Source organism: Sminthopsis crassicaudata, chromosome 2 (genome assembly GCF_048593235.1).
Source record: "Sminthopsis crassicaudata isolate SCR6 chromosome 2, ASM4859323v1, whole genome shotgun sequence".
NCBI classification, from domain to species: Eukaryota; Metazoa; Chordata; class Mammalia; order Dasyuromorphia; family Dasyuridae; genus Sminthopsis; species Sminthopsis crassicaudata.
Window position 1 is genome coordinate 138525418 of NC_133618.1, and position 21612 is coordinate 138547029.

General features: G+C 35.4%; 1 protein-coding gene across 5 annotated transcripts in view; it reads right to left on the reverse strand.

Annotated features, from left to right (window-relative positions):
* The window catches only part of SH2D4A (SH2 domain containing 4A), a 117286-nt gene that overhangs the window by 35034 nt on the left and 60640 nt on the right, over positions 1–21612 (reverse strand). For all 5 annotated transcript variants that reach the window (XM_074287443.1, XM_074287442.1, XM_074287441.1 and 2 more), the window contains exons 5-7: positions 21506–21586; positions 13248–13380; positions 10432–10642 (exon numbers count right to left, since the gene is read on the reverse strand). In XM_074287443.1, the coding sequence (XP_074143544.1) occupies positions 10432–10642; positions 13248–13380; positions 21506–21586 (425 nt within the window). The remainder of the gene's footprint in view (positions 1–10431; positions 10643–13247; positions 13381–21505; positions 21587–21612) is intronic.

The following is a 21612-nucleotide window of genomic DNA, read 5'->3' on the forward strand; positions in this document are numbered from 1 at the left end:
TTATATCCTCCACTTTCTCTACTCATCTTATTCTTCCAATTAATCATTAGGCCCCTCTTCCTTCACTTGAATTGGTCACTAGAAAACAAGAAATCCAGGTTCATCTGTATCCTATCTCTATTTCTGTTCTTAGATTGTCAAGTAAAGTAATATAATGGTGGCAATTGGTTCCAGTAGATGAATGCTATAAAACTATCTGGGCTCTCAATGCTTCTTGGAAATCCTTTTAATTCACATCCACTTGTATCTATTTTTCATTCTTTACAGTAACCACCACAAAATGTATTTATTTACAAGTTCCGAATACCACCCCAATGACTTAAACTCAAAATAGCAGAATTAGAACCGGGAAAGCATTGAAAGACCATTTTGTCCAATCTATATATGACCAAGAATTTCTTCTCCAATGTCCCCATTAAGAAGTTATCCCCTGTGGGAAAACTGGGACACTGATGCATTGTTGGTGGAGTTGTGAAAGAATCCAACCATTCTGGAGAGCAATCGGGAATTATGCCCCAAAAGTTATCAAACTGTGCATACCCTTTGACCCAGCAGTGCTACTACTGGGCTTATATCCCAAGGAAATACTAAAGAAGGGAAAGGCACCTGTATGTGCCAAAATGTTTGTGGCAGCCCTTTTCATAGTGGCTAGAAGCTGGAAGATGAATGGATGTCCATCAATTGGAGAATGGTTGGGTAAATTATGGTATATGAATGTTATGGAATATTATTGTTCGGTAAGAAATGACCAACAGGAGGAATACAGAGAGGCCTGGAGAGACTTACATCAACTGATGCTGAGTGAAATGAGCAGAACCAGAAGATCACTATATACTTCAACAACCATACTGTATGAGGATGTATTCTGATGGAAGTGGAAATCTTCAACATAGAGAAGATCTAATCCAATTCCAATTGATTAATTATGGACAGAATCAGCTACATCCAGAAAAGGAACACTGGGAAATGAGTGTAAACTGTGAGCACTGTTTTGTTTTGTTTTGTTTTTCTCCCCAGATTATTTTTAGCTTCCGATTACAATTCTTCCTTTGCAACAACAACAACAACAAAATTTGGTTCTGCACATATATATTATACCTAGGATATACTATAAGATATTTAATATGTATGGGAATGCCTGCCATCTAGGGGAGAGGGTGGAGGGAAGGAGGGGAAAAACTCAGAACAGAATGGAGTACAAGGGATAATGTTGTAAAAAAAAATTACCTATGAATATGTACTGTCAAAGAAAATGTTATAATTATAAAAATTAATAAAATTTTTTTTTTAAATAATAAAAAATAAAATAAAATAAAAAGAAGTTATCCCTTCTTCACTTTAAAACCTCTATTGAGAGGGAATTTCTATTTGGGAAGAACAAAGTCATCCATTGCAAACTCTTGCAATTTCTCTAATCTCTGCATCTAAATTTCTCTTTATATCTTTACTCATCTTCTTTTCTTTTCCTTATTTCTCGGAGGAGGAAGTCTCTTCTTTTCAAGGTGAGCCCCTCTAATTGTGTCCTCCATCCATACCCCTCTCATCTCTTCTGAGTGGTCTATCATTTACCCTCTTCCTGGGCTATACCCTGGATATTCAAAACTATCTCTATGCCTTCAATCTATTTGTCTCAACCTTTTCATTCACCCACAATCAGGTTTTTGTATTTCAGTTTTGCCACTTTAAATACCTTCCCTTGATTCTCTTATCCATTGAGCTACTACGCAACTTCTCCTTCCTTTGACCAGCAAACTCTTAAAAAAAAAAAAAAAAACCCAAAAGCTCAGTGGTGTACCACTCATTCCTTCTATCTCCTATCACTTAACACTAAATCACTTATAAGTGGATCCTTACTCTTATCACTCTACTAAAAGCACTGTCTTAAAGGTTACCTTTTAAGCCCTAAATCCAAAGATTTTTTTTCTCAGATCATTTTCTTCGACCTTTGCAGTTTCCAACCTTGTTAATTACTTTCTTCTTAAAAGAAGGAAAGAAACAAGGATTTATGAATAAGCACCTGTTATATGCCAAAAATGTGCTGATGCTTTGTAACACTGCTCCCACAACCCAGGGAGGTAGTGCTGAGGAGACTGAGGCAGACAGATTTTAAATGACTTACCCAGGATCATACAGCTAGAAATATCTGAAGCTCAAATCCAAATCCAGGTCTTCCTAACTCCAAGTCCACTGTTGTATCCGGGAGGCCCCACACCTCTTGAAATACTCTCTTGTTAGTAATGTGGCCCTCTGCCTGTTTTCCTACCTCTTGCCATTTCTCTTATCTCCCTGAGTAGAGTCCTATCCCATTCCCACCCCCATTCCAAACTCTTATCCCCTAAAAATCCCCTATTCTTCCCTATGCCTGTCCCTCATTTTAGTGATCACATCTATTCCCATATCTTTAAAACCTTCATTAAGTAAGAACCTACGTTTCCACATTCCTAACAAGTGGCTAACCTTTCCTTTAATACTTCCAGTGATAGAGACCTCAGTATCTTTCAAGGAAGCCCATCCCATTTTTGGAACGACTCTTAATTGTTAGGAAAATAGGTTTAAATCTACCTCTTTGCAATTTCTAACTTTTGTTAATTTTTCTATGCTCTGGGTAAAAGCAAATAAACTTAATTCATCTTCCACATCTCAGTTCTTTGAGTTCATGAAGACAGAAATCATGTTACCCTCATCCTTCCCAAATCTCCTCTTCTCTAAGCTACCCATTCCTAGTTCATTTAATCAGTTCCTCACACAGGATGGTCTCCATTCCCTCCAACATTCTGGTCACGCTCCTCTGAATACATTTCCATTTGTCAATGCCCTCCCTAAAATGTGTACTTAGAATGAATGTGCCATTCACAACGTTCCCTGACCAGAATACAGATGGTGCACCAATTTTATTGGATGAAACATGAGATTTCACTGTAGGGAGCTGCTGGTGAGTAACTTCCTTTACCAATGTAGAATGGCATCTGAGAGACTACGCCTCTAAATGTGTGATGAAAGTATGAGGAAATCTCAGGTAAAGAAGTCCCCTTTATAGATGCAGGTCTGCACTTCTTCTGCAATGTACAGTGTTAGAGAGCTGGCTGGGGGACTAAAAGTTTAAATGATCAGGCCAGGATCCCTCAATCAGTGTGTGTCAAAAGCAACTCTTCACAACATCTCACTGCCACTGCGTGCCTTTTGAAAAGATGGAAGTGGATTTTTCTTGTGCAACAAGACAACTGCATAAATATGTATACATATATTGTATTTAACATATACTTTAACACGTTTAACATGAATGGGACTACCGCCATCTGGGGGAGGGGGTGGAGGGAAGGAGGGGAAAAGTTGGAACAGAAGTGTTTGCAAGGGTCAATGTTGAAAACTTACCCATGTATGTTTTGTCAATAAAAAGCTATAATAATAATAATAAAAAGAAAAAGAAAAGATGGAAGTGACTGATAGTGGTAATCTGCATTGAAGACAAAAGTCTGAGAGTTCCAAGGGATTTGGTCCTTCCTTTGAAATTTTCTCTTGTAGGTTATAGGCATTTTCTTATGATAGTATAATCTAACAACCTTAAAGATGGCAGCTTTATACCCTGAGGCTAAAGAATATATTGTGTTTGACTTGGTTAAGAAGGGCATAGACTGCAGCAGAGAATACATGTATACTTAGTGCTGGCTATTCTTAACAGCCTTGAAAGGTACTATTAGTATCTAAAAGGTGTCTTTTAAAAATCATTAGAGAGCAGTTGACTTCAAAGTTCTATGGATACTAATGGAATTGAAATTTGCAAGGCTGAATTTATTTTCTCAGACATAATATTAATTATCTATGCTCCAAATTTTTCAGATCTTCAGGTGCTTTTCTAAAAAGCAAGTTACAACATGAGACAAAATTTCATTGTAGCATTCTTTCTAATAATAAAAAAAATTGGATGCAATATGGATGTCCATCAATTGGGAAACAGTTTTAAAAAGGTGGAGCTAAGATGACAGACGAGTGGCAGCAACCTAGCTGAACTCTCTCAAAATTCTCTTCCAAACAACTTTAAAATAATGCCTCAAATCAAAATTTTGAGTTGCAGAGCCAACAACAGCTCAGGACGAGACCTTTTCCAGCATAAGAAAACTTAGGAGGTCAACAGTAGAGGTCTTTGACACTAGGGTCTACCCAAGACGAAGGTAGCACCAGTGGCCACAGCAGTGACAGGAGCTTTAGAAGCTCTTCTCCCAAAGACAATAAGTAATCAAAAAGAAATTACAGGGGACTCCTTGCTAGCCCCGAATACAGTGGGCACTGATTAGCTAGTTTTGGTCCCACATCCAGGCAGAGAGGTACACAAGAGAGCAGGGGCCCATGTCAGGATTAAAGAAGGATCCTACACATCACATTTCAGGAAATTATCAACAAAAATTATACCAAGAAAGAATTCGCCAACTGACTCCTGAAACAGACCCCAAAATGAAAACTCCCAGAGCTTCCAGGTCATAGAGAAAACACTTCAGACAGTGAGAAAGAGCAATCCAAATACCATGGAGCCACATAAGATATAGCAGTTTCCATGTTAAAGAAGCAAAGGGCTTGGAATATGTTGTTCCAGAGACAAAAGAGCTAGTATTACAACCAACGATAACCTACCCAGCAAAAACTGAGTATAATTCTCAGGAGGCAAATGGATATTTAATTAAATAGTGGACTTTCAAGCATTCCTGATAGAGGAAACCGAAGAAAATGAGATGGAGGGAAATATACAGTAATCATAACTATGAATATAAATAAGATAAACTCATCCATAAAATGGTAGCAAACAGCAGAATGAATTAGAAACCAGAACCCAACAATATGTTGGTTACAAAAGACACTCTTGAAACATAAAGACACACAGAATTAAAATAAAGAGCTGGAAAAGAATCAAATATGCTTCAGCTGAAGTAAAAAAAAAAAAAAAAAGTCAGGGGTAGTTATCATGACCTCAGACAAAGCAAAAGAATAAACAGACTTAATTAAAAGAGATAAATAACCCAAAGAAAGCCTATTTTGGCAAAAGGTACCATAGACCATATAGAGTAATATCAAATATTTTTAACATCAACTTCTTCTGACAAAGGTCTCATTTAATATATACTAAATGTAGAACTGCATCAAATTAATAAACTAAGAGACATTCCCCTACTAATAAATGATCAAAGAATATAAACAAGCAGCTTATAGAAGAAATCAAAGCTATGTCTAGTCCAATAAAAATGCTATAAATTAATGATCTAAATGCAAATTAAAACAACTCTGAGGTAACATCTCCATCTATCAGAAATGGCAAATGTTATAGGGGAGGGAAAAATAGGTACACTAATGAATTGTTGACAGAGAAGTGACCTAGTCTAACCATTCTGGAAAACAATTTAGAACTATGCCCAAGGGGATATAAAACCATGTATACCCTTTGAATAAACAAAACTACTATTAAGTCTGTATCCTAAAGAGACCAAAGAAAAAGCGAAAGGATCTATATATACAAAAATATTTATAGCAGCTCTTTTTGTGGTGGCAAATAACTGGAAATTGGAAGAATTACTTGTGGGATGGCTGAATAAGATGTAGCATATAACTGTGATGACAATGGAGTAGTTTAAGAAAAAGGTGACATATGAACTGATAAAACACAAAGAGAAAATTCCTAGAGAAAAACCAGATCATTGTTCACAATGCCAGCAATGTTGCAATGATGAACCGTTGTGAAAGACTTGTTACTCTAATCAGTACAATGATCTAAGATAATTCCAAAGGACTCAAGATGAAAAAAAATGCCATCCAACTCCAGAGAGAGAACTCTTAGGGTAGATTGTAGTATACTTTTCTCATTTTATTTTTCTTACTTTTAAAAAAATATGGCTAATATGGAATATATTTTGTATTATTTCATATGCATAATAGATATCATATTGCTTGCCTTCTCTAAGAGTAGAAGAGGAGAGAAGACAACTTGAAACTCAAAATTTAAAAAGAATGTTATAATTTTTTTAAAAAGAAATGGCTGAAAAACTATATTAATGTAATACTATTGCATCATAATGAATTATAAATATGTGGAATTCATGTGAGAAAACATGTATGAAAGTTTCTGAAAGACTTTTATGGAAGGTTTTTTTAATCTTTCCACACTGAGACAGTGACATCTACCACAAACACTGCCCTTAAATTTTTGTGACTGTCTTACTTTCAGGCAATAGTGGGTAACTTAACTCTTCTGACTGTGATAATATCTTATTTTAGTACTCTATATTTGCTTAACTCCTGAGGGCATTTTAAAGTCAGTATTTTTTGGCGAGGCAATCAGGGTTAAGTGACACACAATATAAGGGTCACCCAGCATAAAGTCGGTTATTTATATGGGAATTTCTCAGCTGTTAGTTTAGATCAGTGGTCCTCAAACTTTTTACGTAGGGGGCCAGTTCACTGTCCCTCAGACTGCTGGAGGGCCGGACTACAGTAAAAACAAAATTTCACACACTCTGTCTCCGCCCCTCAGCCCATTTGCCATAACCCAGAGGGACGAATAAATGTCCTCAGTGGGCCGCATCTGGCCCTCGGGCTGTAGTTTGAGAATCCCTGGTTTAGATCACGAACTTCTGTTGCCTACATGCTGTTGTTCACATGTGACACTCCCCTTCCCATCTCCATGTCCTTGGGTTGGCTGTTATCTCCTGCCTGGAATCTTCTCCCTCCTCACTTCTTAGAATCCCTGATTTCCTTCAAGACTCAGCTCAATGCTACCTTCTGTAGGAGGTCTATCCCAGTCCCTTCAACTGTTAGTATTTTCACTTATAAAGTAACCTCCCTTCTACCTTATATTTCTTATATATGCATCTGTTTATTTATGTATATGTTGCATCTCCCATTAAAATATAAGCTTCTTGAGAGTAGGGATTGATTTTGTTTTTTCTATCTCCAGTGCCTGGACTAAATGCTTAATAACTCATTGTCGTTTGCTTGATTGAAGAACTAAAGAAGGAAGTAAGCAAAACCAAGATAATAACTACATAAATCTACTCTTACATAAGCAATAGCCACAAAAAAGTCAAAATCTGATGAATTGAAATGAATAATTCCAGTACCACAGAAAAGATGATAAAACTCACATCAACCTTCTCAGTAAAGAGGATGCTAAAGATATGAAGGGAAAGAGATGCTCTCGCAAATGGCTGCTGAAGGGGTTGGCTATGTCTAAATATTTTCCTTTGTTATAAGAAAGGTTCCCATCAGAAACATTTAAAGGAATGTGACTGTGAAATAAAAACAAAGGGTAATAATAAAACTTTTAAAATGGATCAAAATAGTTACGTTGCAGAGCAAAGAGCAATTTAGATTTGGAGAACCTGGGATTAAAATGTGTGGCCCTGACATTAGTTTCTATAGAAAATTAATTTAACTTCTCTATGAATCAATTTCTTCAGCTACAAAATGGAGGATTTGAAGTAGATAGCCCTCAAAGTCCCTTCTAGATCTCTAATTCTAACTCTAAAATAAAACAAAAAATACCCTCCTTGTTGTTCTCAATATATAATATATAAAGACCTGGAAATAACTTTGGAAATGGATACATTCCAAAATGTGGTGTTCTACTTTCCCAGTGTGATCTGCATGAAAGATCATGTGTAGACAACACTTGTATTAATTAAGTGAAAAATCTACCTTGGAGGCAGGAAAGTTGTCAGCTATGACAGCCCAATAATGCTCAACATGTTCTTGTCTTTCTGGGTATTATGTTCACAGGGAAGTAGAAGATATCCATATCCTGGTCACTTATTTCCCCAGATCATGGGAAAAAAAAAAAAAAAAGGCATTTCCCTAACTACAGTTCTCTAGTGATATGAAGCAATCTGAAAATTGTGGTTAGAGTGTAGGTGTCAATCATGAATTCCATCTTCAAACATGGGGCTCTCTGCTGACCTCATACCTCCAACTACCTCTTAAACATCTCAATCTGGATGGGCTGTCATCATCCTCCCACCCCCCAGGGCTCATGACCTAAGGACCATCCTTGACTCTCCACTTTCCCATCCCCTTCGTCTAAAAGCTGCTGCCAAGGCCTGTTGGGTTTTACCTTTGTAGCATCTCTCAAATATGCCCCATTAACTCCTTTGACACTGCCATCACCCTGGGAAAGGCCCTCATCAGCTTACTGACTAGAGCTTTTCAATAGGAAAAATATAAATATAGAGAAGTAATATTCATTTTCTTCCAATAAGTTATAGAATTCCTTTCTATTTTTTTCTCAAATAAGGAGAGAAATATTTAATGGTCACAAAGAGGGAGACTTTCTTCATGTCTTCTCCCAGTTTTTACAGATGAGGAAACCACTTCAGAGAAGCCAAGTGACTCACATATGAATCTGGGCAGAATCAGGATGGGAAGCTTAGCACATAGTAGGCACTTAATAAATAGTTTATTGATGGGTAAGTCTGCTCTCTAAAGTGCTCTTTTTTAAAAACCATATTTCCTAGATCTTTTATTTCTAACTGCTCTCTACCCTCACTCTAGCTAGAATATGAAACACTAAAATAATATCAGTAATCAGGGGGAAAAAACCCTTTTATAGCTAAAAAACAAGAGGAATAGGATAGTTCTGTTATGACATCACTGTCATTTCCCACCAGCTGTTGGCCAAAGCAAGTTATAATTTTTCTCTACATCCCTCTAAACTTTTCTAGCATCAGAGAAAAAGACACGTAATTGCCAAGAGGGGAATTTTCAAATCATTAACTACGCCATATCTGTGGAGAGACATGCTATCCAATAATATATGTTCATATCAGTGGTAAATAGAGAAGGCTGACATTATCATCACTACCAGCATTTATATAATGTTTTAAGGTCTGTATTCAAAAATATTCTGTCATTTGATTCTCATGACAACCTTGGAAGGGAAATGGTGTTTATCTTCATTTTACAGATGAAGAAACTGAGGCAGGCAGAGATTAAATGACTGAACCAGGGTCACACAACAAGGAAGCAGGGATTAGACTCAGCATTCGATCTACTATGGCACCTAGTATAAGACCACACCGAGATTCAAGAGATCTGGTAGTCCTGTGATTTGAAGTAGTCATGCTCTCTCTGAACCTTTTTCCTTATCTGACCTGGAGTGCAGCTGCAGGAGGATTAGATGAAGGGACCGTGGATTGCAAGAGACTAAGGGGAAGTGTCAGGTAGGAGGGCAGATATGATAGCTATCGTCAAGTATTTGAAAGGCTGTTGTTTAGTAAAGGATTAGATTTGTTCTGTTCCCTCCTCAGAAGATGATCCAACCGAAGGAACAAGAGGTAAAAGCGGCTAAGTTTGGCTTACGCTCAGAAAAGACTTCTATTTTAAAGTGAAATGGGCTGACCCAAAAGGTCATGGGTTCCCTCTTTGGAGGTCTTCAAACACAGGGGGGACTGACTAGTTGGCAGTTATATCTCGGGAGGGATTCCTTTTAGGAAGGGTTCAGACTAGAAGGTGGCTGAGGTCCCTTCCAAAATTCTGCAAAATGAGATAGTTGGACTAAGTAATTTTTACAGTCATTCCTGGATTCCCACTATGATCATTTTTGCCTCTGTCTTGGTTCATAAGGAGGCAGTGTAGTAGAAAAAGCATCTCTGTGACCTATAGCAAAGTCTGTTAAACTTGCTAAACCTCAGTTTCTTCACTGTAAAATGGGAATGATAATACTTGTACTACCTCTTTCAAAGGATTGTTGAAGAAACTGATTTTTTGTACACTTTGAAGTACTATAAAAATGTACTATTATATTACGAAAATCAAAGATCAATTTGCTTTTTCCACTATGAGCCACTGAAGAACAGTTAAATGCAGAACTGCTTATCTCCAGTTCTCTTCTCCCTTCACTTCTTAGATGAAGCAAGTTATCTACTATTCTTTGATTAGAGGCATTAATGTCTAGGAGATAAAAAGGGAGAGAACATCAAAGACCACACTCTCTCTCCCAACTATACCAGTCCTGAGATAATTAAGGATCAATCACAACCATATTAAAAGCAGTCACCAAGATTATTCAAGGATGTGGCACTAGAGGCAAAACTGAATTTCACTTTCTAAGTTTTATCTTCGACTGTGATTTCATTTTTTTTAAAAAAAGGCATTTGTGGCATATGGATAGAGCCATTCTCAGAGTCAGAACAACTTTATGTCCCCCCTCTGACACCTACTAGCTTCATGACAACCCAGACGACTTTTTTAGGACTATGAGTTGCAAAGTTCTTGATGACCTTCTGCTTTGCTAGAGGGAGTTTCTTTTTTTTCAATACTGACCCTTGCAAAACCTTCTGTTCCAACTTTTCCCCTCCTTCCCTCCATGGCAGGCAATCCCATACTCAACCAATTTTTCAATCTGTTTTGTCTGCTTCTCATTTCAGTGCTCATGCTTCTGGGTGACTTCTGACCTACCTGTGAGGTTTTCCAAAGGGTCCTAGTGGGTTGATGAGTTGAGGTTTTGGTGGAAGAGGAGGCCTTTTTGGTTTCTGTGTAACACTTTGAGAGCTCTGGGTTCCATCATTGCCCTTCCCTTTCTGGGCAGCCAGGGATAACCTCTTATAGTCGTCTCTAGCTTGTTTAGCAATAGACCGCCTCTTCTCATCAGCTGCTTTGGATCTCCGTACTAGGAAAACAAAGAGGAGTTTAGCCTTCATCCTTCACCCATCCACCCACCTCACTGGGGCAGCATGATGAATGCATGAAGCTTCATGACAAAGAAATATGATTCAGTGAATCATAGTTACCTAAGCCTCCCTCTTAAAATCCCTCCGAAAACATAAGCAGTCAAAGGGCAGCTAGATGGTGCAGTGACAGAGCACCACGTCTGAAGTTAGGAAGTGTCATCTTCCTGAGTTCAAATCCAACACCAGCCACTTACTAGCTATGTGAGCCCAGGCAAGCCATCCCAATTGCCTCCCCCCCAAAAATAAAAAATGCAAAAGAGAAAAGAAAACATAAGCAGCCAGGACTCTTCCCTGATGTAGTCTGCCCAGCTTCTGCTGCAATGACTCATGTACAGGATCTTGTGATTTCTGATGGAGTTTTCTGGGTAACAGGGAAAGAATAAGGAGATATTGCACCATCTCTGTTAAGGATATCCTGGAGTTGGCAGAGTTAAGGGTTATGAGTCACTATCAGTGTAATTATTCTATTGTGTAATTGTTACTCTAGAATTTCAAGAGTTAGAAGTACTTGTCTCATCCCTCATGAAAATGCCTGGGATGCAATAGAGTACTGAGTCATTGGCAAGTAGGAAGCATCAGGGAAGGTCTAAGTGGCTTTTAGCTCATGGCAGGGTGAAAGATGTATGGCTATAGCCTCTTAAAAAACTGTTCCAATCCTACCTTTTACCCCTCTTCCTCCCCTTACTGAGGAATGCAGCTAAACTGGTCTATTTGCTGCTCCTCACACATGATACTTATCCAGTTCTCTGTGCTTCTGCAGTGCATGTCCCTCATGACTGGAATCCCTTCCCTCTGCAATTCCATCTCTTAGAAACCCTGGTTTCCTTTACAACTTGGCTCATATTCTACCTTTTGCAGAAAGCTTTCCCCAGTTAGCCTCCCTTTCTAAGCTCACGTTCCTCCTATTCTGATTGTATCTTTTATTATATAACTATTTATTTGCAAGTTGTTTCCCCACTAGATTGTGAACTCCTTGAGTGCAAGAATTTATATAACTTTTGCCTTTCTTTGAATCCCAAGGACTAAGCACAATGCCTAGCTTATTCTAAGTGCCTAATAAATGCTTACTTCTCAGATCAAATTTCTATATGCAAAAAGCATCCTAGTAAATAAAAATAATTCTCTTTAAATAGATTTAATTTCAAGGTATACTGATTTATACATAGAAATCCTGAGGCCACACTTTGCTTTTATAAAATATAATTCTTCATAATATCTCATAATACTTTATTTTACCTACTGAAAAATTTATTTAATCCTAATGAAAGGTTTAAGAATTTTTAAAAACTAAATTTATTTGTCAAATCCCTATTCTGCTGATGGGGCTCACAATGATGTCCAAATTATTTAGTCACTCTGGGATTTCACCATGTAGAACAAATGGGCCATTGTTTGGATCTTGTACTGTAAAATCATTGTCAACAATGAAGTGTGCTGTAGGAAGTGATGTAAAAGATATTACAAAAGGGATGTAGGAATGGAAAAGGGGGTGAGAGGTGAGCAATGAAAATATCAAGGCGTAATGATAGATCCATGCTGCCCTAGTACTCAAACACTGTTAAGAAGTTCCCCGACATATTGGATGTATTTTGTCTTTTTATATGACTCTATAGGATTTTATGGGTGGACATAAAGGTATAAATGAGTTGTATTTAGTAGCACTGAATGGAAAACCCACATTGATGCAATTACAGGTACATTAAAGTGTTTAAATATACTAACATTTTCATTATAATCTTGTTGTGATGAAATTCAAATAATATTTAGGACTTTCTACTTTTATAAATGCTCTAATTCTCACCTTTATCTTTGGCTAATGTATTACAAGAAAATAATCCAATAGTATAACTTCAATGGCCCAAGTCCACGCTGGAATTAGAAAGAACTAAGTATAAATTTCACTTCAAATCTTAATTCTCTCAGGGTTTAGGTAAACAAGGTATCGGTTTAGGTAAACGAGGTATCTGCATGGGTCTGGTTTTGTTTTGGTTGTGGGCCCATAAGCATACTATATTCAGCTCTGGTTCTTTATAATTATTAGCTAGAAAACTTCTTATTAAAATTTCATCAGTAAATATGTTTCTTTTAAGAATCTACTATGTGCCAGGTATTGTAGTAAGTGCTGGACATACAAAGAAAGACAAAATCCACAGCTTTTGCCCTCAAGGACATTACTCTATTGGATGAGACAACAAAAGACAGAAGTTGAGTTCTGCCTTGAAGGAAATCATATTTTTTTTTAAAACCACCCATTAAAGGACAACTGGGTGGTGCAGTGGATAAAGCACCATCCCAGAAGTCAGGAGGACCCGAGTTCAAATTTGGTCTCAAACACACTTAACACTCCCTAGCTGTGTGACCCTGGGCAGTCATTTAACCCCAATTGCCTCAGCAAAAACAAAAACAAAAACAAACAACAAAAAAAAAGCCCATTAAGTTAAAATTTGTTTCCTATATCCTTTCTATTCAATGATTAAGGTTGAATCATTTTAATGAATGAATCAATAAAGAGAGAAGGTTAGTAGCTGGACTCCAGATACTTACAAGACTCTTGCCACTCTCGCTCTTCCTTGTTTGATTTCTGGGTTTCTTTCCAACTCTTATAAATCTGTCTGGTTCTCTCTTCTTCTACTTGTTTCAACTCATCATCTTGTTTTTTTCTCATTGTTTCTTTCTTCTGTTTTAAAAAAAACAAAGATAATATGCTTCACATATTCAATCTAATTCTTATACCTTAGATCAGGGGTTCTCAAACTATGGTCTGAGGGCCAGATGCGGCCCACTGAGGACATTTATGCGGCCCGCCTGTTATGGCAAATGGGCTGTGGGGCGGAGACAGAGTATTTACTATAGTCCGGCCCTCCCACAGTCTGAGGGACAGTGAACTGGCCCCCTATTTAAAAAGTTTGAGGACCACTGCCTTAGATCCTACATATAAAAGACAAGAATACTACGTCACAAGTGGAATGTTTCTTTTTAGTTTTTCATGAAAGAATGGGGCAAAACATGAACATGAGTTCTAATTGCAGTTTAACTCTGGCTTAAAGTACTTTTGATATCCCAAACAAAGAATTTTGGAATTCAAAACTATCTCACAAAGTCAAGGAAGCTAACTAGGTGATAAAATTAATAATAATTTGTTATCTGCAATGCAAGAATTATCTCATAATTACTTGGCTAACAGCGAGAGTAGTGTGGATGGCATATGAATACTGCTGAAGATAGGGTCATAGTTTGCATGTGATTATTTGATAAACTAACAACAGATATCAAATAGATTCTAATGATTCCTCATGTACTCTGCATATTTCTTTAAAAGATTCTCATTCTGTCTTACTTTGCTTAGTGAATTATAAATAACATAAAATGAGTTTCACAGATGAAGAATAGATGAGATTTGGTTTTGACTAGGATGTTGGCTTTAAAGAAGTACAGTCCTTAGTCATATTAATTCCTCTGGAAGATGGATTTTAAGCACTACCATCAATAATTTATCTTTATGTTTCCTACACAGATAACAAGTGCCTTCTTTTTAAAGAATGCTATCTCAATCCCTTTAAAGTTATGGATTAAAGACACAGTGCTATAAGCCAAGAACAGGAACCAAGGTGAAAGTTAGGAATAATCAGTGGATGAAAGAAACAGTCCAGATCTAGGGACTTCACAGAACCTAGACATCAAGATGGAGAAATAAGACCAAGACAAGACAGCAGGAAGACGTCAGGAATCACACGTGAAACTAAGAGCCAAGATGGAACAGTTGGCTAAAGCAATCAGAACAGCAAAAATAGTCATAATGCACACAGACAAGAGACCCAGAAAATGGGACAGTATATGTTTCAGACAGAAAGCTTTTTACTCTTTTTCTACTGGAACAGGGACCAATTACTGGGTCTGCAGGGCATGGCCATCTCAGAATTGGAGGCTCAAGATACTGTAGCACATTATGCACAATTGGCAGAGCCTGACAGAGAGAGTTCTGAATTATTTTTAGAAAGAAATTCTGCCCTTGAATAGACTACCTATAATCGTAGGGTATGCACATTTAGTTGTGATTCCAGTGAGGATGTGGCCAATCCATTTTGCTCTGTCCTCTTGAGAGGTGGTGGCAATTAGGGTGCAGTGTGTGGCTAGATGAATAATGCAACCTTAATAGAGGCATACAAGGGCTGAAGCCATGATTTTGACCTTGCTAGCATTTGCTTTAACCAAATGAACTAAAAGGTGCTTAAGGAAGTCCATACTTAATATTCATTGCTTGAAGAGTACTTGTGAACTGGGAATAAAAGTCTGAATTAAATTCTAAAACAAGGTTTAAGTAACAAATGATAATTCTATTAAATAAGCTTGCTTAAGCACCTCTAAGAATCAGAAAACAGAACATATGGTTCCCAGTGTAGCTCTATTTCTTACCCTTTCCCAATTCTGTATCTACATGCTAGCATAAGAATTCTTTTTTTTCCCCAAGAACTGTCCTGCTGTAGGAAAGGGCGTACCAATGAGGGTGTTTAATATGTTGTTAGAAGTCTTTAATGGATGACATTTATTTTATATGATGAGTGAGGCATGTTGGTGTAAGTATTTGTTACTAAATACAATTTAAGATGGATATGTTGGTATCCTATCAAACTCCATTATAATGTTGATTACAGATATCAGATGGAGCACATAAAACTATCCATTTCTAAATTTTTCACTTTTTCACTGAACATTTGCAGCAATCAAAGCTAGATCTACTCTGAGTGATGACATATACTTTAAAACAAGTATGAATCAATGACCTTAATGACATGGAACTTCCTTTATGGGTGCAAGGGTGCAATCACAATCCAACAACATCTTCTCATCCCCTGAGATACTATCCCATATCCTTCCACAGATCCTCTTAGCCAAGATGTTAGAGATCTTTCTCCAGCTCTTTGTTGTTGTTTTTCCTTTTAATTAAGTTTTAATTGACTTTTAAAATTTTAAGCATAGTCATTTCCAAATATAACCTGTCCCCATTAGTCCTCCCTTGTAACAAAGAAAAAGAGTTAAGCAACATTCAGTGACTGTTTACTTTATTAGAAAACACAATACCCTACCTCTCTTCAGAGAGAATTGGGCTTTTATTATCTGTTCTTTGGAAATGAGATTGGTCAATATAATTACTTAGTTTGGTTTTCTTTGTTTTATATTATAGTCCTTGTATTTTACTCTTTCCTAGTTCTGTAAACTTTACGTCATTTCATATATGTCTTTCCACATTAGTTTTTTAAACTGATATTCACATACCATAAATTGTTCTACTCTTCCTTAACCAATAAGCACCCACTTTGTATTTTTTTAACCACAAAAAAGTAGAGTTATTAATATTTATTATACATTGAACCTTTGTTTCTGTCTTTGACCTTCTTATGGTACATGCCCAGGACCAGGTCAAAGTAATGAATGGTTTAAGGACTTTTCTCACATAATTCCAATTTTTTCTTCTAAAGGATCACAGTTTATTAAACAGTGTATTAGCGTGGCTGTTTTTTGACATTTCCTCCAATACTGATTTTTCTCTATTGTCTTTATTAATTTCATGGCTGTGATGTAAAATTCTCAGTTATCTAAGTCTGCATTTCCGTGAATAGTTAGTTTGGAGGATTTTTCTTTCATATTTAAAGCAGTGGTTTATAGTTACCTTTTCTGAAGTTCTTTTGAAAACTCTTTGTATCATTTGACCCCTTGTCTATTGGATATTGATTCCTGTTCATTCATTTCTATATGTTTATTCCTATATTTTTATATGGATATGTATATATTTATACTTACATATATATGTATGTATACACACATAAAATACATATTATAAAAATAAATTTTGCCCTTCAGTAAACCTCTTTTAAGTGCCTAATATGTTCCAAACACCGTGATAGACACTGGGTATGCAAATACAATAGATGGAACAATCTCTAATATGCTAGTCATTTTCTGAATTATTCCTTATAACTACCCCAAATTGAAATCTCCTTTGGAATAGAGAAAAATGATTAAGCAAAATCACTTGCTATTGTGACATATCTAAAATACATACAACATCCTCCCACTGTGAGGAAGGACATGTTTCCTTCTGTTCTTTTCAGGACCACAGCCTTCCCTCCTGTGAGGAAGGACACATTTCATTCTGTTCTTCAGGACCACATTGAATTTTTAGTTGGTCAGAGACTGGCTTCCTTTTCATTTACATTGTTGTGGTCATTGTACAAATTCTTCTTTTGGTTCTGTTTATTCCTAATTTCTTACTGCACAATAAAATTACATTCATATACAACAGTTGTTCTGCAAATTCCCTATTGAAGGGCACCCCCTCTTTGCTTTCACTTCTTTGCTACCACAAAAGTACTGCTATGAATAGTCTCATTTGTGTGTCCTGTGTGTATATAGATATATGTATATTGTACATATAATATATAGTTTATACATATAAATAGATACACATAGATACAAATAGTTTAAATTATACATATATACATATAGATATATATATAGTATGTAGTACATACATATAGACATACAATATTTAAATATATGTATATATTCTATTTTTTCCCCTCTATAAGGTATAGGCTCAGATTATTTTTTAATCATTTACTTATTTTTGCTGAGGCAATTGGGTTAAGTGACTCGCCCACGGTCATACAGCTAGGAAGTGTTAAGTGTCTGAGGCCAGATTTGAACTCGGGTCCTCCTGACTTCAGGGCTAGTGCTGTATCCACTGCGCCACCTAGCTGTCCTAGGCTCAGATTGGAGAATAGAAATGTGTTAATAGGGTTTTTTACATAATTATAAAATAAGATCCAAACTGGTTGATATACTTGGCCTGGCCAGCATTATTTCAGTAAGCCCATCTTCCCATGGCCCTTCCAACAGTAGATAATTCTATTTTTTGTTCATCTTTGCCAAATTGTAGGGTGTGAGTGGAGTCCTATAGTTTTTCTCATTTGTACTTCTCTTATGATTAGTGTTTTCACATGGTAATTTTTAGTTTACAACTCTTCTGAACATTGTTCATGTCTTTTGACCTATTTGGCTTTTGGCCTTATGTATTCATGTGATTTAGAAATCAGACTTCTTTCAATGATATTAGATATAAATGTTTCCTACTCCATAGTTCCTTTTTTTATTCTAACATCACCGATTTTGTTCTTACAATTGCTTTTTAATTTTGTCACAGTGAAATAGTCTACTTTTGTCTTTGGTGAGTTCCTCTATTCCTTATTTGGCTAAGATTTAGTCCCCCTAAAAACAATTGTGAAATTTACTCTTTTTCAGTCACCTCTAAATTTTTATTTTGTGACCCTCTATATTTAAAAATCCATTTAAAGGTTATTGCAATAAATGTTTCAAGATGCTAGCTTAAATCTAATTTTTGTTCAACTGGTTTCCAATTTGCCCAGTAGTTTTATGTTCTTTGGTTTACTGAATAGTGTTTGCTACATTAGATTGATTCTTGGTCTTGCTTTCTAGTCTACTCAATGACCTAATTTTCTATTTTTAACTAGTTGAAAATAGTTTTGATGGTTACTAATTTATCAAAGAGTTTGATGTCTGTAAATGCTATTTCTCCCTAATTCCTACTTTGATTTTCCTTATTCCCCTTGAGATTCTAACCCTCTTATTCCTTCAAATGAATCTTGTAATTATATCTAAATTTGTAAATTGTCTCTTTGATAATATGATTAGTGCAATATTAAATTTATATGTCATAGAAATACAGAATTTGAGAACTGGAAGAGATGCTGGTGGCTATATAGTCCAACCCAACATGAATGGAATTCCCAGCTATAACATAATCTCACAAATGGGCATCCAGAGTTTACTTGGAGATTACCGCAGAGAAAGAATTCCCCTCTTCTTGAAGTTTTAATTTTAAGGCAGTTTTTCCTGAAATTCAGTCTAATTGTACCTATTAATTCAAAGAGTATCACTTTTTTTTTTTTATGCTGACATAACTCAATGACAGCAATGAGTAACTCTTCAATTATCAAAATATTTATTTAAAGCAGTGGTTTATAGTTACCTTTTCTGAAGTTCGTCTTAGTATTTTGATTCTTAGATATTTTATGTAATGTTATTTTGAAAGTAACTGTTAAAGAATCTCCTCCTGATTTATATTGGTACTGTAGAGAAATACTAATGATTGTTATGAATTAATTTTGTACCAGATATTTTATTGAAACTATTGATCATCTCAATTAATTTCTTTGCTGTTCTCTAAGTTTTTCTATATAAATTATCATGTTTTCTGCAAATTGGAATTCATCGGTCTCCTTTTTGCTGACACCTATGTTTATAATTTCTTATTCCATGCATTCTAATTATCTTTTATACAATCTTGCCAAACTCATTGCTGGTATTTATATACTTTTGCCGACTCTGTTCCTTACCTCTTATTCTGAAACATAATCAAATTAACTTTGTCACTGTTCCTAGATAAGGAGTGTTGATCTATATCCTTGGATTTCTCCTCATTATCTCTATAACTTTTAGAACAAAATGTTCTTTTTATGGTTATCATTTCCATGTTCCCTCTTCCTATGAGAATATAAGTTCTTTGAAGGCAGGAACTATTTTTGCTCATATTTTGTATTCCCAGTTCTTGACACATTGAATATTTAATAATAAATCCTTTTTAATTCATTCATTTTCTGAGGTTTTTGTTTGCTTGTTTTGTTATTCCATTCATTAATTTTCTTTTTGTTTCTTGCTGTACCTAGCATTTTCACAGCTTTCAAACTGTCAGTTCTAAAAGTTGACTAAGGAGACATTCTTGCTTTACTCATTTGAATTGGGAAACATCCCAGCATTTTTCTAAGGCAAGTAAATGATACAATTCTCGGTCTACTCTCTTACACACTCTCTCTCTCTCTCTCTCTCTCTCTCTCTCTCTCTCTCTCTCTCTCTCTCTCTCTCTCTCTCACACACACACACACACACACACACACACACACACACACACACACTTTTAATGATATTAAAGGGCCTTTCCATACCTATGATTTTGATATAAACAATTTTGTTAAAAAAAACTCTTCTACATTTCAGATAGATTCACACAGCTTTTTGATATAATGAATTATGTTGTTTTCTTTATATTGAAGCATCTTCATATCTCTAGTATACATCTGACTTATTCATCTTTGCTATGATTTTATTTAAATTCTTTGCACCAATATTCACAAGTGAAATAGGACTATTATTTCTTTCTTTTTTGTTGTGCCTTTAATAGCATATAACTGTTTTTCATAGTTTTTTGATAATCTTCTCTGTTGTGAATCACTTTTTCATTTAAAAATTTTTTTTGAAAAGATAGTTTTCTTCTTTACAAAAATATAATTTTAATTATGATTTATTTTCTTAGTCTTTTCAAAATATCAGGTCTTAGTTTTATTTAACAATTTTATAGTATTTTTTTTTTTCAAATTTTGTTAATGTCTCCCTTATTTTGAAAATTTCTTCATTTGTTCTTGGGGATAGAGGCTGTTTCTTTTTAATTTTTAAAAACTGCATGGTCAGCTCATTAATCCTCTCTTTTTCTTGTAAACATGTTTTTAAAGATATATATTTTTGACTAATAACTACTTAGTAGTTTCAGCATGATGTTTCATTGTTAATATTCTCTAATATATTTGTTACTTCTATGATTTTTTTTCTTTTACCACTTTTATCATTTATATATCATTTTTATCATTTAGAATCCATTTAGATTTCTATCTTTTGCTCATATTTACTTTATTAGTTAGTATTTAGAATAACCTATAAAGTGTGTGTTTATTATTTCTATTTAGGAATGATCCTTTAAGATTTTTTAATGTCTTAGCACAAAACTAATTTTTAAATGCAATATGAGGCACTGAAAAACACGTACATTATTCAATATTTTCTTTCATAAGTTGCTATCAGTCCTTAACATTTACAATAATTTGTTCAGCTCTGTGTTTTCATTCTTTATCTTTCTTTGGGATTTATCTAGTTCCTATAATTAAACGTTTTTATCAGTTCTTTTGTAATTCAGTTTTTAGAAATTGATATTATGTCATTTGATAACATATAATAATGTTTTTATAGCACTCTTAAGAATTTACAACATGCTTTATATTATTTCATTTGATTGTCATAATATCTCCATTAGAAGCATCTAGCTGTTACAGATGGTAGAGCAATGGACCTGGAATCAGGAAGACCTAAGGTCATTTAACCATAAACCCTTATTAGCTGTAGGATCCTGAGCAAGGATTTGGCTTAATTTTCTCAACTGTAAAATGGGTACAATAACAATATCTTCTTTGAATAATTGTGAACATAAAATGAGATGACATTTGTAAAACACTCAGCACAGGGTCTGGCCCAGAGTAGGCATTATATAAATGTTTATTTCCTTCCCTTCCCCACTTTGCAAGTGAAGAAACTGAGCATCAGATTAAACTTGCCCAGGATCACATAGCTATTAATTGTCTAAGTTAATATCTAAACTCACATCTTCTGTTTGACTCTAAATCTAGCACTCTAGATTTTGGAGAATTTCCTAAAGCATAAACATAGTGTTACAAATTCTCACTTTCACTCTTGTGTGTCTACATTTTAAATGATTTCTTCCATGTGACAATTGTAGGACTTTGTTTCAAAAGGTTGAATGTCCTTTCTGGAACCATTTTTGGATTTTACCTTTTGCTTCAATTTCACCTGAGACAAATGTATTGATATGCAAAAAATTGACTTTATAGACAGGCATTAATCATTTCTTCTTGACTTACGACTTTTCAGAATTTTCTTACCTGTTGAAATCCATAGGTTTTCATACGATTGATGGAATCTGCCAACATCTGCTGAATATTTCTTGATGAACCGGAGGACGACTAAGGATTTAATGACCGAGATTTAC